We start from the raw sequence: 16,081 nt of genomic DNA on the forward strand, positions 1-16,081 counted from the left end.
CAGGACAGCCAGGGCTACACAGAGAAACCCTGTCTCGGAAAAAAAAAAAAAAGAAAAAAAGAAAAAAAAAAAACAGGAGGTGACTTTCATTTCATCTCTTACCACTAAGAAAACCGAGGAATGAATCAGGAATTGCTGTGCATAGTAAGTAGGTAAACCTAGTGAGAAGATTCTGCAGAAGGCCACAGTAAAGGAGGGCTGCCAGAGTCTCTGAGTGAGCCTGGGGCGGTCTGTGTTCTGGAGACAGGCTTCCCTCCCCTCTCTTCTGATGCTACCACCTGCTGCTGAGGCCTCATGCTCCCTGAAATCCTAACCCATCCTTTCCCCTTTCCTCCCCCTCCTTCTGGTTGTTATTTTATTTAGAGTATGTGCACACACAACTGCAATACACTGTACATGTGTAGGTCAGAGGGAGCCAGTACTCTCACCAAATGGATTCCAGGGATTGAACTCAGGTCACTGGGCTTGGCCACAAGCACTTTTACCCACTAAGCCATATTGTCTTCCCTTTCCTCTCCTTTTCTGAGTTCTCTCCCAATCCCCTACTAAAAATAAAGGCTCAGTTTTCTAGGTGCAGCTCACAACCTGGCCCACCCCCACCCCTTCTCCCTCTAGACTCTGCTCCCCTAGATTCAACAGGCTTCTAAGGCATCTCCAGACCTAAGGTATAACTTCAAAACCCCACCCCTTGAGGGGCGTGTCTTAGCTCCTCAAAATGAGTATTAAAAAAAACCATCTGTCACAGACCTAACTGCTGGATTTCAGCCACATGTTCATCATAAGAGCTATGTTGGAAATGTCACAGCCGGGCACTAGACTAGATGTTAGTGTTGTTTCCTCAATAACCATAAACACTGGTTCCAGGATCCCTGACAGATCAAAAGTGCAGCAGGGACAGTTTCTTATAGTTTCATTATTTCTAAATCACTTTTTTTAAAAAAAGATTTATTTTATGTGTATGAGCGCTTTAACTGCATGTATACCTGCATGCCAGAATAGGGCATCAGATCCCATTACAGATGGTTGTGAGCCACCATGCGGTTGCTGGGAATTGAACTCAGTAGCTCTGGAAGAACATCCAGTGCTCTTAACTGATGAGCCACCCCATCTAAGTCACTTTTTAATACACAGCCATCCCCTGGGTTTTCAAACACCCCTCAGTGACTGTGTGCTAAAAACAACGTAAACACCACGTGAATAGCTCTTCTACCCCAGTGTATGGAGAATACTGACAAGAAAATTCGGAGCATGTTCAGTATAGATGAATCTTTTCCTCCAAATTCATAGTCTGCCCCCTCAGCTCTGTAGCCCAGGCTAACCTAGGCTAGGTAATGCAGCTGACCTTAGAGTCAGGTATCAGTCTCCTGCCTCAGGCTCCCTAGTGCTAGGATTATAAGCAAGAGCTGTCATGACTTTCTTTCCCCAGTGCTAGATATTATCCCAGGGCCTTGTACATTCGAAACACGCACCGAACCACGGCCCCGTTACGGCTGAGTGGTTTTCATTTAAGCTTGTTCAATCTGATGCAGAACCTTCAGAACCTTCAGGGTGGACTGTATTACACTTCAAAGATAAAATGGCACTAGGAAGATAGTTCAATGGGTAAGAAAGAGCACTGGCTGCTCTTCCACAGAACCCAGGTTCAATTCCCAGCACCCACAAAGCAACTCACAACTCCAGTTCTGGACAATCCAACACCACCTTCTGGCATCCTGGGGTACAGCATGCAGCTGGTGCACAGACAAGCATGTGAGTAAACATCCACACGTATAAAATAAATCTAATAATAATAATAATAAATAATAATAATAAATAATGAAGGACATGGCTTGAGCTTCAGGATGTAGTTCAACCGTGTGTCATATGCTTAAGATTCAAAATCCTGGTTTCAACTTCAGTACTGGGGTTGGGGTCAGGGGAAGACTTGACTCTTGACCTCAATGTTCAATGTTCAATGAATGACTCTTTCTTCGACATCAGCTCACAACGTCCCATCCTTGAGACAGTGAGATGTGTCAGCAGGTAATAACACCCACGCCAAGCCTGACCAGTTCCACATGATAGGAAGGCAAAACCAACTCCTGCAAGCTGTCTTCTGACCTACACACACATGCTGTGGAGCCTGGGCATAGAAATACAATAAAATAATAAAGGTAGGGGCGGGAGAGAAGGCTCAGTAATGAAGAGCCCTGGCTGCTCTTCCAGAGGGCCTGCTTTCTATTCCTGCGCCCACATAAGGGCTCACAACCACCTCCAACTCCAGCTCGGGGGATGAGCATTGTCCAACAACGTCTTCTAACCTCTGCAGGCACAGACACACATATGCATAAAATAAAAATAAGTAAAATAATAATCAATGAATTTTGTTTTTAAAGGTCCCACACTCACTTTCCCACCACCGACCACAGCAATCAGAACCGGCACACTAGGGCCATCACAAACAGCAACCCGTTTCCCCTCTCAAACTCTCCCGTGACTCAAATCACATAACCACTGTCAACTAAGTAAGTTAAGTGGAAAGACCTACACTGGGATCCTGGCTGACATCCATTACTGTGTATCTTGAACAAAAGACTCAATATTTTCAATTGCAGAATGAAACAGCTAGCCAGTAATATCAAGACGGTGATTAAGGGACTCCCTAGCAAAGATAAAGCCCAACACAGAGTGATGCCAGAAAACGTAGGTTAGGACCCATCACTGTATGGCTGTAGTGTTCAGCTGAGTCTCACACTCAATGGTGGCTTTTGGCAGATGGTTGACATCAGGCTGCTCAACGAAGGGACCTGGGTGAAGGTGGGGCTGGTTAAGTGTAAGACACTTACACTGTCTGGACGTCAGTGGCCAGGCCGGCCAGGCCTATGTAGAGCCTGTCACCCATGGGAAAGATCTTCTGGAAGTCCGTGGTCACCATCTGGGCCTGGATCCCGAAACGCCTGTCTGCAGCGATGGCCACACAGTTCTTTCCTTTCATGGCCATGACGGCCCCTCCATTATAGGACATAATAGACTAGGGGCAAACAAGGAGTTCAGTTCGTGGAGCTAAGTGTGGCCATAATCTTCAGCTCAGTCCTGGACCCCACAGCTCATATACCCGTGCCCTCCACTCCACAGGCGCCAGGACGCCAGGAGCTCCAGCCCTGAGATGGGCCCGGTGGGGCACCCAGGAACCGCGCTCATCCGCACGGTCCTCCCATGTGCATTCTACTAACCACCAGGTCCTCTCCGTCCAGAACCCAAGCCTTACCCATCCATGCTTTCAGTTCCCATCCCAGACTCCTTTCCTTATTCCCCAATCTCACCATGATTGCGATGTATTGGGAGCACGACCACTACTGAGTTGCCTGCAAACCGGCTCTGGCTTTCTCAGGGCCGACGCTGTCGCCGAGTCCTCCCCATTGGCTGGCGGGCCGACAAGGATTGACTAGTTCAGCTTTCTATTGGATATCCATCCCGTCAGTCACAAATATGCATAGTTTGGTTGAGACACCAAAACGGAGGTATGGAAAGCGGAAAGTGAAAAGTCACTGTGAGTGCGGAAGAGCCTGCGGTCCGGGGAATGTTGGGATCTTGGCGGACCTGGACTCCCGGCCGTCCCGCCTAGGGGCGGAGTTTGCAACACGTGGGCTCCGGACAGGGCCTTGTAGGGCTGGTGCTGTAGCGGAGTAACCTGGCGCTTACTGTGGTGCTGTAGGAGTTAGGCATTTTACTCAAGCTAGCCGACTTCACGTATTCATTCACAAATCCCTACTGTTTGCCGGGATTTTTGCAGGTGCCAATTTACCTGTTGGCACCGAGTATACCGAAGCCCCTCATTCTTTGCAGAATGGGAAGACCGCGCCGAGGGTTCGAGCTGAGAGAGTTCAATTCTAGAGTGGAGCTTTGTTTTGTTTTGTGGGAGTGGGCTACAGGTTGTTCAGCTTCTGGAGTCCCCCAATCCCTACTGGCCGACGGACGTAGCCCTAAGTGTCTGTTCACTCTGCAAAGGAACGTTCTGTGCCACATCCATTGATAGAGGATAGCCTGGGCCAACCGCTCCAGGGCAACCTAGGTGGGACGTGTGCGCCCCTTCGCTTCCTCTCGCGAACACAATCCCCGTTCTCCCCGCCACAGCCACGATTCGCTGTTCTTCAAGATCGGATTTGTTTCGTTGAATTTCTAAGCTACTCTAACGGCTTGCGTTGTGGCTAGTCTTGCGTCATACCGGGCTCACTTCTATTGACTCAGCTCTCTGCCTCACAAACAACTGTCACTGTCTCTGTGGCGCAATCGGTTAGCGCGTTCGGCTGTTAACCGAAAGGTTGGTGGTTCGAGCCCACCCAGGGACGGTCTGTAATTTTAGGTATGCCCTTTTTAAATCCCAAATGCTCAAAAGTCAAATTCGGTACCGATATGCCAGAAACAATAACTGTGATATACCAATCCAGATGGTCAATGTATTTAGAAAATCGTTTGTGGTCAGCGACCGAGTCTCTACCTAACGTCTCACTACCACCTCTCACCATTCTTTCGCCCAATCAGGTTGACAGAGAACCAAAGCCGGGTTTCTGTCTTCACTGCCGTGTTTAACAATGCAATTTTCCTTGGATTAAGAATAAATTTTGCTCTGGAGGTTGGACAGCTTTCCATTATCTGAATCAGTGGACGATATCAACTTGAAATAGGACATCAGTCCCGATGAATGGAAACAGTCAGGAAAGAAACCACAGGAACAAAGCGAGGGATAAAAGAGCCGAAGCAGGAAGAACCTAGCCGTGATCTACAGAGAGGGAACCTAAGTAGACAGGGGGATGGGCACATAAACTCGGAGATCAACAAAGGGTATAGTTTGCAGGAGGGAGGACCTGTAACCGACACGGAGGTAGAACTGCACACAAGCAAGGAGGAAACACTCTCCAACTATTGTCACCATTTAAAAAGGGATCTTCTTTGTATAGCTCTAGTATCCGATTTAAACAGATGCCCATTGGTCCTTCCCTTGAAGTCCTAGGTTCCTGCTCTCTGAGAACCTCTGATTTAAAATGGATCATGCACATTACGAGTGGGACAAACCTGGTGAGAAATAAGGGCTCTTCATGTTTGCAGAACACATCGGAGGAGGTGGGCAGGAGGAGGATGTGCAAGGGACTCTTTCCATCAGTTCTCTAGACATTTGACTCAAAGGAAGTCTCTTCTGGACTCCCTCTCCCATGTTTGCAGATGCACACAAGTCTAGAGGACCACCTGACGCTTCAAACACGAATGGAGAAGGGTTTTTTCAGGCTTGCCCTCACGGGTCCTGCTCTGTGTCAAAGCCCAGGTTACCTACTGTGCCTAAAACAATATTTGACGTTGGCACCTGGCAGGTGCTTCCAGGTGGTTAATGGAATAAAGCCTGAAAGACCAGAGAACTTGTGATGTTGGGACAATTGAGTCAGGGGTTCTGATGAACCACTGGGGTTAGCAATATCCCAGCATAGATGATTATGGGAGTTTTAGTGGGTGGTGGGTCTTAAGTGTGCTCCTCTCCAGCAGTTTATTTGGAACTGGAACTTAACAGTTGTTTGACGAGCAAATGGGTACCCACCCACCCGGGTACCCACCCACTCCAATAAGCAAAGATATCGAGGCGCAGCCCTTGGCACCCTGTTGCGGTACCCTTCCCGTTGGGCATTTGTGTTTGCTATAGCAGAGTTCAAGATGCTGGGACACGTGGGCCCTGATGACAGTGGGCGTGTCTAACTCGAGACCCCTGCTTCCCGATTTAGGGATTGGGAAGCAAGTGACCGATCCTGCCAGGGCTTCTTCGGCTCCCCCGTGGACCACCCGGTTTAAGCGGAAATTTCTTGCCCTTTCTTTACAAGCTGAAGCTGGTGGGGTCACTGGGCGGACAGCCTTCACAGGGCTCCTGATAAGCCGACCACTCTATGAAAGCACTCACTTCGGGACTGCTTTAGGCTTGGAACAAGGAGAGGAGGCAGGCTCGACAAAGATTCGTTCCTGTCTCGAGCCAACCCACCGTCCAGGCACTTAAAGGTGTTTCAGGCCGGATAATCGAGCTCTTTGGAGGGACAGTCACAGTGGCCACCCCCAATAAATCATAAGTAACGAATCAGAGAAATCGAGCGACCTAATGAGGCCCACGGTTCTTGTGGTAACGCAGAATCGATTCGCTTCCTTGGCGCCGTCTCTTCCAGCTTTCCTTCCTACCCTGCCCGGGGCCCGAGGCCGCAGGGGACTGGAGAGAGAGCGCTGGGTGGAGCCGAGGGCGACAGTCAGAGTGGGCTGGCACCAGCCACCTTCGCGCTCGCCGGCCCCTCCGCGGCCGAGAGGGAGGCGCACCGGCGGCGAAAAGGCGCGCGTCCTCTCTCTGCTCCTCGCTTCCTACTGCGTCGGGGCCTCTCGATTTCGGCTAGTTATTGTGTCTCTGGCTCGGCGCCCGAGTTCGTGTCTCGGGCTGCTCTCCCCGCCCCGGATTGCGTTCCATTCTTCTCCGCCCGAGCACGCTGAGCGCGCCAGCCTCGGCCACAGCCAAGCCCCGCGGCCACCGTGCGCTTCCCGCGAGGTGCGACGACCCCGAACCGGTGGGGTGGGGGTGGAGGTGAGGGCACGCTCGGGGTCACACACGCACTTAGGAATCCCAAGAGATTTCAGCTTGGAGTGAGCGAACCTCACCCGGACGCGTGGCCGGCGGCGCCGCGTCCCCCGCCGAAGCGCCCTTTGGTAGCGGCGACGCACCGGGTGCTGCGAGACACATTTCCGCCTAGTCTGCATCTCACCATTTTCCAAGCTCCCCAGCTAGGGTAGGGATCGCAGGGTCGGTGGGAGGGGGGAGAACACACTTAATTTAGGAGGAGGTGGTTTCATGACGGGAGGTAACACAACAGGACCTTTCCTCCGGGCTCAAGGGGTCTGTTTGGATAAGAGGTGGTCTCGTCTTGGTTTGGGGGAAGCCCAGCGCAAGGCGGTGGGGAGGCAGCTGAGCTAGCCTCTCCCCCTCCTCTTTCCCTCTCTGCAAACATCCTGAAGGAATGAGGTCACGTGGGTGAGTAGTGGGCGGGACCTACTCTTGTCTGGAGGAAAAAGCCATTTTGTCCCCCCCCACGGCCCCTCCCCTCCCCTCTGGTCCCCTCCCCTCCCCACTCTCCCTCCCACCCCAAGCTGCTCTTACAAACTCCTTTCTTACCATAGGTTTCTCCCCTCCCGCCGACCGAGCGAGCGACAGGGCTGTGGCCCCCCTCCCCTCCCTTCCCTCCCTCCCTCCCATCCCCCCCTCCCCGAGACCCACCGGACCCCGAAGCCAGGTAAGCGGACGCCGACTCGCGCTTGCCTCCTTGCTACCTCGTAAGCGTCTAGGGCTGGCGACCGGGACCCGTTCACCTTTCCTCGCAGACCCCAGTGGGAGCTGGGAGCTCCAGCCTGGCCTGCTGCTCGCGTCCCCTTCCCGCCCCGCCAGCCGCTGTCCAAGCTCGCCCGGTCCGCCTTTCTTTCTCCTGTTCCCGGTCTCTTTTTTTTTCCCTTTCCTCCCTTCCAAGATGGCCGAAGTGGATTCCCCCTCTTAACGATTTGGAGTCTCCCTCGACCACCTCCTCTTTGTGCAGCAGCCCCCTGCTAAGACCCTGCTTGCGAGGTATCGAGGGGGAGGGTCCGGGCGGCCACGAGGGCTTTGGGGACATACGCCAGGGTGGGTCTCGTCCCCCCGACCCGAGTGTCTCTACAAGCTGGAGCGGACTGTGGCTCTGGCCGGTCGGGCCCTAAGGGTCGCCTCCCGAGTGGGCAGTGAGCGTGGTAGACGCGCGAGGACTTGAGGCCCGGAGGAAGGGGACTTGGCTTTCTGGTGGCCGAGGGAGGGCGCCCTAACTACTGGGGTCGGGATCTTGGACACCTCCCCCAGAGGTCCCTTTCGTCCCGGTGCGAGGCGCCCCGCCCCCTCCCTGAACCACCTCGGCTGAGCTTTTCCCCTACCTCCCTCCTGGGGCCCCACCAAACTTTGGCTCTAGGGAGGGAAGGAGTGGCCACTGGGTCACTGGGGTGCCTGATCCTTTGACCTAGGCTTCGCGGGGAAGCACGGGAGCGCGGAGAGATTTAGCATGCTCTGTCCTTTCATTAGTGGCCAAGGGGTCTGATGAGCTGGCCCTTCTGCCACAGGGGGACGAAAGGGGAAGCAGCTACTCTTTCTCCCTGAGCCCTGCCGCTGCTAGCTCTGAAAGCTGGGGAACCCTGGGCCTGCAGACACCCTGCACCCTTCCTGTCTCCCAGGGGCGTCTAGGCAAGCCCCCTACTTCTTCCATCCCTCGCTTCCCGGGTCTATCCAAAATTGCTTTGGTTGCTTGATCGAGGAGAAGGGTGTATGTATGTGTGAATTTAAATGTTTTAGTATGTACAGGTGTTACCTCGAGTTTTCCCTGCGTCTTTGTCTCTCGTAGCCCCCAGCCGTGCTCCCGCCATCCCCCCCCTGCCTCAGTCTCTCTTGGTCTCCCTCTCGCTGAGGGAGGGGCTTCTCTTAGCCAGCTCTCAGAGTCCTGGGCCTCCCTCTCTGGACTTCTTGTAGTTGTAGTGTTCCCGAAACTCATGACAGCCCCCCCACCCCCGCCAACATACACAAATCCCTGTTCCAAGGTGTTATTACTGGAATCGGAGGAGCATAAAGCCAGCTCTGTTGTAGCATTTTGGTGGAGAGGTTTTTCCCAGGGGTTCTCCTGGTTTGAGGTTGGGGCTTGCGCACTTAGAACCGTGTTTGGAATGAGGCAGGAAACAGGCTGCAGGATCCAGTCTGGCTGTGGTCTGATCCTGTACAAGTTGAAGTACTGGGAGACGAGCAGGGAAAGGGGAAAGGAACTCCCTGAGTGATCTTGGTTGATGGAGTTGTTGCCATGGGAATGGAGAGAGCCTGAAGTTGAAGAGGTTATATGTCACACAGGTCAGATGCCAACTGTAGCCCTCCAGCCTCTGGCCCCACAGCAGAGTTGGGGGGCTGAACTGCCTTTGTTGCTGCAAGACTTAAATTCTAATATACCCTGAGAAGACTAGAGGTCTGTAGAAGGTTACTGTCGGTGGCTCCGGTTTCAGGCAGGGATGTGATGGGTGGGAATGACTTCTGCATCTGTGGAACAGGAACCTGGCTCCAGCCTAGCTGTGCATGTGGTGATGTGTGTCTGGCCAAGTGTCTGTCTGGCTGTGTGTATGACCACGCTTATCTGGCTCTGGGTGCTGTGGATGTAAGAGATTAAGGGGGTGTGTCTGGCTCTGGATAAGTGCATCCTGCGGTGCCGCCCTATGTATAGTCTTTGTTTTTAGTATTGTTGTTTTATTTATTTTTTAATTCTGTCTTCAGGAACTGAGTGGTAGGTAGAGGCGTCTATCGTTTTTCCATACTAAGGGCTGTACGACTGTCAAGGGTTAGGAAAAGATCAGAGATTCAATGTCCTGCTGCAGAACCCTCTGACTCATACACAAACACATGAGGTTTGCTTGCAGAGCTGGGTCTATGAAGCCAGGAGGGGAACCAATGCTAGAAGTTCATGTCTATACACTATACTCTGGCTCGCTTGCTCTGTTTTCCATTGTGGCTCAGTTTCCCCATCTATACAGCGGAGGTGGTGTAAGGCATCAGTTCTGCCTCCCGTTCAGCAGACCCACAGTATGGGCTTCCTGCCTGCCCTTCTAAGTAATTGCCCTCCATCCTTCTACCCACTCAGCTCTTCTGCTAAGTAAGGAGCCCCCACCCGGATGCCAGCTTGTGACATTAGAACAGGAGGCAGGCAGATACTTGTCAGATCATCGCCTGTTTTTCTGAGTGACCTTGGGCAAGTCACATCTAAGTTTTTTTCATCTGTAAATTGAGAAGACTTCACAACATGCTTTCAAAGATCACATCCACCTCCACTAGTCCAGGGCTAGGATGTGACCTTGAGTGACCTCTTGTGGCCTGGGGCTTGATTTGATTTGGTGAGCCAGCAAGGCAGAGGGGTGTAGCTGAGGTCCCTGGGGGCAGCAGGACCCTCTCTCTGTGGCATCAGGCCAATACCTACAGAAGAAAAAGTCTAGTTCGTTGGAGAGATGTGGGATGCTTGTCAGCTGTAGGCTGGAAGTGTGGGGAGAGGCCGGTGAGCTCAGATGGCGAGGGACTGGGTGCTAGGTGCTGACCAAACCCCTTTCCTGCCTGGGGCCCCTGGGAGCCAGGAGCTAGAACCAGAGAGGCCTAAGACTGGGTGGGGCTGTGGAGGGGGCTGTTGGAAGGAAGTAGAAGGGAGTGGTCTTTTCCCCAGCTCCACTGACACCAGTTCCAAATGGTCTCAGTCCATTTTCTGCTTCTTGGGACCCTGTGTCTTTCACTTTTTCTTCCACAGGCCCTTTGTCTCTCCCAGCTGTCCCCTCTGTAGTGATGTGGTACGTCATCCTTTTCCCTCTCCCCACCAGCACCACAGCCCCCTGCATCAGGAAGGAACAAACGCAGGTCCTGATCCTGAGCAGGGAAATGGGGGGGGGGGGATGCTCTAATGCTCTAGGGATGAGGAGCTCCTGTTTACAGCCACTCTTGGCACCTGCTGACAGGGCCCTGCAGGTAACCATGGCAATCAGGTGAGGAGCCAATCAGTGCCTCTCCCCACCCCCAGTCCCAGTGGTGGCTTTCTGAGGCCCTTAGGGATGGGAATGGGGAACGGGGAGGCTCTCTTGCTCCCAAGGGAGACAGGGAACATTTCCGACCATAGCATCTCCTTCCCTTATGGCCCTGAGCTTAGAGAGAGAGCTGGGGCAGGGGGCTGGGGGCAGGAGCTGCTCTAATGTGAAACCTCTAAAATGACGGACTGTGTGGGGCTCCTGTGGCTTCTTAGGAACGTGTATCTCTTTGCAAATGAAGTATGTGGGTGAAGAGCACATATATTCGTGTGCGTGTGTGTGTGTGTGTGTGTGTGTGTGTACGCGTGCACACGCACTGGTTGGAAGGGGTTTACCCTAGCAGCCTGGATTCCCTGGCAGGATCCTACTCTGATACAGTTTGTTTCTGACTCTTCTGTATCTCTGGACACAGACACACACAAGGCAAGCGGCCACATGAAATACCTTTGGAAGCCCAGACAGCACGTACACACACAGTGGCTATTACACATGCTCAAAGAGACAGCCACTTGGAGTTTGTTCTATCCTCTGGATGGTTGTAATAATATTTGGGCTTCTTGCCAGAGACTGTGTTACCATGGAAACAACTAAACAGTAGAGTAGCCAGCAGCCTCTTTGAAATTGTGAAGAGGGAACCCATGCAGTGACTACCAGCTAAGGCCACCTCTAGGGGCAGGAACTCTGCTCCAGGTTTGCAGGTCAGGGCGCCTGGTCTCTGGGCCACCTCTGGCTGGCTTGTTCCCTTCTCTCTTTTCTGCAACTTGGTGTCTGTCCCAAGTGTGGCCTTTTGTGTAGCTCCATCTATCCCAGCCTCTGGCCAGGTGCCCTGGGGCTTTATTAGCTGTTTGGGTTCTGGCCAGGCTCATCCTGGGGTCTCTATAGAAACTGCAGATCCTGGCTGTGAATTTCTTGTCCTAGAAAACCCTGTGTGGTGGCTTTAGAAATCTTTCTGGAAAAGAGAGAAGGGTGTATGTTGTAAAGGAGCAGTTGGGACTTGGCCAGCCTCTCAAGGCTCCTGGGCTTTTGCTCTTGGAGAGAGGAGAGAGGTAGTTGCCACCTTCAGTCCAGAGCCAGAGCCAGCTTTGAACTGACCTCTGCCTCCAGGGCCTGGCCAGGTACATTGGAAAGCTGGGGACAGAGAACACTGTCTGTCCATTTTTCAGCAGGTGTCTAGGAGAACCTGTGGTTTGTTGGTGGACAGCCTGTAAACAGGTGGCAACAATCACCAGGTTGGGACATGGTGGGATCCCAGTGGCACATGAAGCAAATCTGTGTGTTCAAGACTGGGTTCCTAGATCATGCACTCTGGAGAGCAGTTAGTGGCTGTTGAGGGTGTGGTGGGCAACATGGGGTGGTTTCCACCACGGGACAGGAAAGGTCTTTTTGCCAGGCCCTTGGATTACCTGTAGAGTAGTGTCAAGTTGGGCTTACAGCTCCTTCTTTATAACTCAGGACATACGAAAACCAGCCTTAGGTTTGGCTGGAAAGCCAAAGGGTCAGCAAGTAGCAGGCATGTAAGGAGCTGTCTGTGTCCAGACACATTAGAGGGAGGGAGTGCTCTAAGGCCAGAGTGGGAGAGTCAAAAGGACAGGTGACGGCCTGTGTCCTAGTATCTCTCTGGAAGGTTTCCTCATGAAGAATCTGTCATTGATGGAATGCCAGTAATTTATTCTTCAGTTTGGTGTGAATTGAGTTGTCTGGGCCATTTCTCATAGCTCTGGGTGCTCAGCAGGTATCTGACCACTTGGGCTATTTCTCATAGCTCTGGGTGCTCAGCAGGTATCTGACCACTTGAAAGGACATGGGTTGGAACCAGGAATATTGTTAAAATTTTTTATTGCATTTATTTTCTGTGTGTGTGCACGTGCTTCTACTTTTACCTGCCAAGCTCTCTCACAGGCTCACAGATCTCACCCAGGGAGATCTTTAAAAGCACCGATAGCTTCTTCCCTTTTCCTGCCCTCCCACGTCCATCTTCAAGAGTTGGGTAGTGCTTCCTATGGTCTGACTTTAGTCTTTCCTACTGCTTCTGAGATGGTATATGACCTTGCTTCTCAAGGTGGCAGAAGCCTCCTGAGCCCCCACTACCCAATGAACACTCAGAGGGAGGGCCAGGAGCAGCCAGTCTCAAACTGGTACCCAGTTGCACATCTGAAACGGGAAAAAAAAACAAAAGCAAAAAAACAAAACTGGGCTTTGGACCCAGGGGGAAGCAGTGTAAGGAAGCAGCTAAGGGTGGCTGGATTTCTAATCCCGTTTCTGTTTCCCAGGGTGACACTTCCTGAGGCGCCTCAGTCCTGACCCCGGCATCATGCATCGGACCACGCGGATTAAAATCACGGAGCTGAACCCTCACCTCATGTGTGCTCTCTGTGGGGGCTATTTCATCGATGCCACCACCATTGTGGAATGCTTACATTCATGTGAGTTGGTCAGGGGTGCCCAGCTTGGGGACACTGCTTAGGGAAAATGGGGGATATCTTTTGCTACCCTGGATCCCTGAGAGACTGCCAAGAAGGGACAGTGTTTGTGTGTTTGTGGTGGTGGTGGTGGGGTCCTAGACCCAGAAGTTCATTCCTGGGACAACATAAGAAACTTCCACTTTTTATGATATCTCTGGCTGAAGTTTGACCCCTGTAGATTCAGGGGTCACTCAGTTGCACTGTCAGATTGGTTACATGAGATCCAGGACCGTTAAGGTGTCTTACCTGGCTGGCTCAGGGGAGCCCAGGACTTAGTGCAGTTTCTATGGTAGGCAGGACACCAACCACCCTGGCTCATAGAGATGTAGGGCCCATCTTCCCCTAAGGCTAGACAAGGTACAACAGCCCAGATGTGTGACTGCACATTGCCATGCTGGGCCCGTGAGCAATCCTGAGCTACTGGGTCAGAGTGGGAAGAGAAAGCTGGTAAGCACAGGCCTGGGCGAGAAGGGGCTCTGACTGTCTTCTCTCTGTCCACACTCCAAGTCTGCAAAACCTGCATCGTGCGCTACTTGGAGACCAACAAATACTGCCCCATGTGTGATGTCCAGGTCCATAAAACCCGACCACTGCTGAGTATCAGGTGGGCTTCTGTCCCCGCACCCTGCCTCCCAGTGGCTTCCAGCTTGACATAGGCTAAGAAATGCCAGTCCAGGAGCTGCATGCCTGAATGCTGGGTCTGAAGAAGGGTTACAAAGCCAATCCCTGGCTAGAGATGGAGGGACTCTGGCTTCTAATGTTCCTGTACGTTCTTTCCCAGATCAGACAAAACTCTCCAGGACATTGTCTACAAGTTGGTGCCTGGGCTTTTTAAAGGTATCATGAGCCCCTGTGCTGTCCCTGCTCAGCTCCCCCAACCCCCCAGCTGTCACCCACTCATCCCTGCCTCCTTCCTTTAGATGAGATGAAACGTCGGCGGGACTTCTATGCAGCACACCCCCTGACGGAGGGTGAGTGTATATTCTCTCTGAACTCACAAGCACATTCTAGTTCCTGAAGCAACATGACTGCCTAGGGCTGCCCCAGCTGTGAATGTACCAACTTTGGCCCCCACTGTCCCTCCGACCTCCAACAGACCTCCCAGCTAGAGTACTGTCCAAAGGGAACTGGGCTCAACCTCTGAACTACTCCCCTTCCCTATGTCCTCAGTCCCTTGCTCTATCTTTGACCAACCCCTCTGAGCTATCTCCCTCTGCAGTCCCCAATGGCTCCAACGAAGACAGAGGCGAGGTCCTGGAACAGGAGAAGGGGGCTCTAGGTGACGACGAGATTGTCAGTCTTTCCATTGAGTTCTACGAAGGTGTCAGGCAAGTTCAACCTAGGCCCCTTTTCTACCCTGGCCCATTCTCCAAGATCAGTCAGACATGCATTTGGTCCAGCAACTCTGTGGTCCTTAGCTTCTTTCTCTCTCTTCTCCCAGGGACCGAGAGGAGAAGAAGAGCCTCTTGGAGAATGGGGATGGGGACAAGGAGAAGGTGAGTCTCGGGCCCGTCGAGGAGTGGGCTGAGAGCACCATGGATACACCTTCTCACTGGGGCCTCTTCCCCCACAGACAGGAGTGCGATTCCTGCGATGCCCAGCAGCCATGACCGTCATGCACCTCGCCAAGTTCCTCCGCAACAAAATGGATGTGCCCAGCAAGTACAAGGTGAAATGCCCATGCCATCCCAGACAGCAGAGCTCCATCGATGTGTCTGGACCATGCCATCCCAGACAGCAGAGCTCCATCGATGTGTCTGATTGGTGGGAGTGAGTCACAGCCATCTCGGGGTTGTATAGCTGGGCCTGCAGGGACGAATAGCCTAGCCCCACTGTTGAGGATAAGACAGTGTCTAATTGTTTTAGTTGGTGTACAAAGGGGCTAGCGCCAGGGATGTGTGCATGCAAATGCCAGGCCTTTGATAGGGCCAAGGAGCTCTAGGATATAGACTGGTAAACCAGGTTGAACCCAGGATCCCTCGGAGGTCTCTGATGCACTTGATTGACCTTGCTTCTTTGACAAGCTCCTAGGTTCAAGGCTTCCCTTAGCCTACACTTGGGCAGGGGGACAGAAAGCATTGTGGTGTTCATCCGTCAGGTCAGATGGTCGAATCAAAGCTGCTTCTCTGGTTCCCTCAGTGGCACAGGCAAGAGCCTGGGTCAAAGGGGTCCTAGAGAGAGGAGCCTCCTCCTCTCCATCAGTGGGTTGGGGGAGTTTCTTGGAACAAGTCTGGAAGGGAAGTCACATCTACATAAGGAGAGGCCTCCTGGAGTCCACCTCTCAATTCGCTTACCTCTATCCCCCAAGACTCCCATCCCTGGCAGCCAGGGTCCAGCTGCCATGTCCCATGGGTGTCCTTCCCTCCCTCCAGGTGGAGATCCTCTATGAAGATGAGCCCCTGAAGGAATACTACACCTTAATGGACATTGCCTACATCTACCCCTGGCGGAGGGTAAGCCCATCAGCAGGATGGAGGGTGGGGGCAGGCCAAGGCCCTACCTGGCCCGGCCTGGCATTGGTCAGTGGCCACAGTGAAACGAAGCACTCTCTTCTGTCAGACACTCCATCCCTTGTGTCTGGAGCCAGGCCTGGCCCTGGTGGCCATCATCCCCAGGTCAGCTCTAGGCCATTTTTTTTTTTTTTTTTTAAATTTGAGACAGTCTTTCCCTGGCTGGCCTCATATTTAGTATGGAGTCCAGGCTGGCCAAGAATTCAGCAGTCCAGCCTCCTGGGTGCTGAGATTACTGGCCTACCTCCCACATGTCCCTTGTTGAGGCCCTGGTTACTACCACTCAGATTTGGGGTCAGCAGTGACTACAGTGGAGTGTGGTGTCTTCTGATCTGCATGGTCTCCACCCCTACCCCGAATCTCTTATACTCTTTCTTTACTGGGTCTATGTCTCTTTATTTGGTTGTCTGGCTCTGTCTCTTCACACTACAGGACCTCTCTTCAAGGCTCAGACCTTCCCTTTGCCCCTGGTTGGGTGGCCCCTGGTTGGGTGGCCCCTGGTTGGGTGGC

The 16,081-nt window shown here is 52.7% G+C and overlaps 1 protein-coding gene and 1 non-coding gene across 4 annotated transcripts in view; both read left to right on the plus strand.

Annotated features, from left to right (window-relative positions):
- Positions 1-4,254: 4,254 nt before the first annotated feature.
- On the plus strand, positions 4,255-4,328 carry Trnan-guu. Its single transcript has one exon. It is a non-coding gene; the product is annotated as a tRNA-Asn (tRNA).
- A 2,793-nt stretch (positions 4,329-7,121) lies between these two features.
- Pcgf2 (polycomb group ring finger 2) overlaps positions 7,122-16,081 on the plus strand; it is a 9,713-nt gene continuing 753 nt past the window's right edge. The window contains exons 1-9 of one of the 3 annotated variants that reach the window (XM_028755166.1): positions 7,122-7,283; positions 12,870-13,022; positions 13,569-13,665; positions 13,843-13,898; positions 13,982-14,032; positions 14,281-14,389; positions 14,503-14,557; positions 14,635-14,730; positions 15,434-15,514. In XM_028755166.1, the coding sequence (XP_028610999.1) occupies positions 12,911-13,022; positions 13,569-13,665; positions 13,843-13,898; positions 13,982-14,032; positions 14,281-14,389; positions 14,503-14,557; positions 14,635-14,730; positions 15,434-15,514 (657 nt within the window). In that variant the 5' untranslated portion in view covers positions 7,122-7,283; positions 12,870-12,910. Of the gene's footprint in view, positions 7,284-7,423; positions 7,610-12,539; positions 13,023-13,568; positions 13,666-13,842; positions 13,899-13,981; positions 14,033-14,280; positions 14,390-14,502; positions 14,558-14,634; positions 14,731-15,433; positions 15,515-16,081 lie in introns of those variants that run through there. The other 2 variants (XM_028755168.1, XM_028755167.1) reach the window with 2 other exon arrangements.

The sequence above is a fragment of the Grammomys surdaster genome, unplaced genomic scaffold, assembly GCF_004785775.1.
Source record: "Grammomys surdaster isolate TR1022 unplaced genomic scaffold, NIH_TR_1.0 126048, whole genome shotgun sequence".
NCBI classification, from domain to species: domain Eukaryota; kingdom Metazoa; phylum Chordata; class Mammalia; order Rodentia; family Muridae; genus Grammomys; species Grammomys surdaster.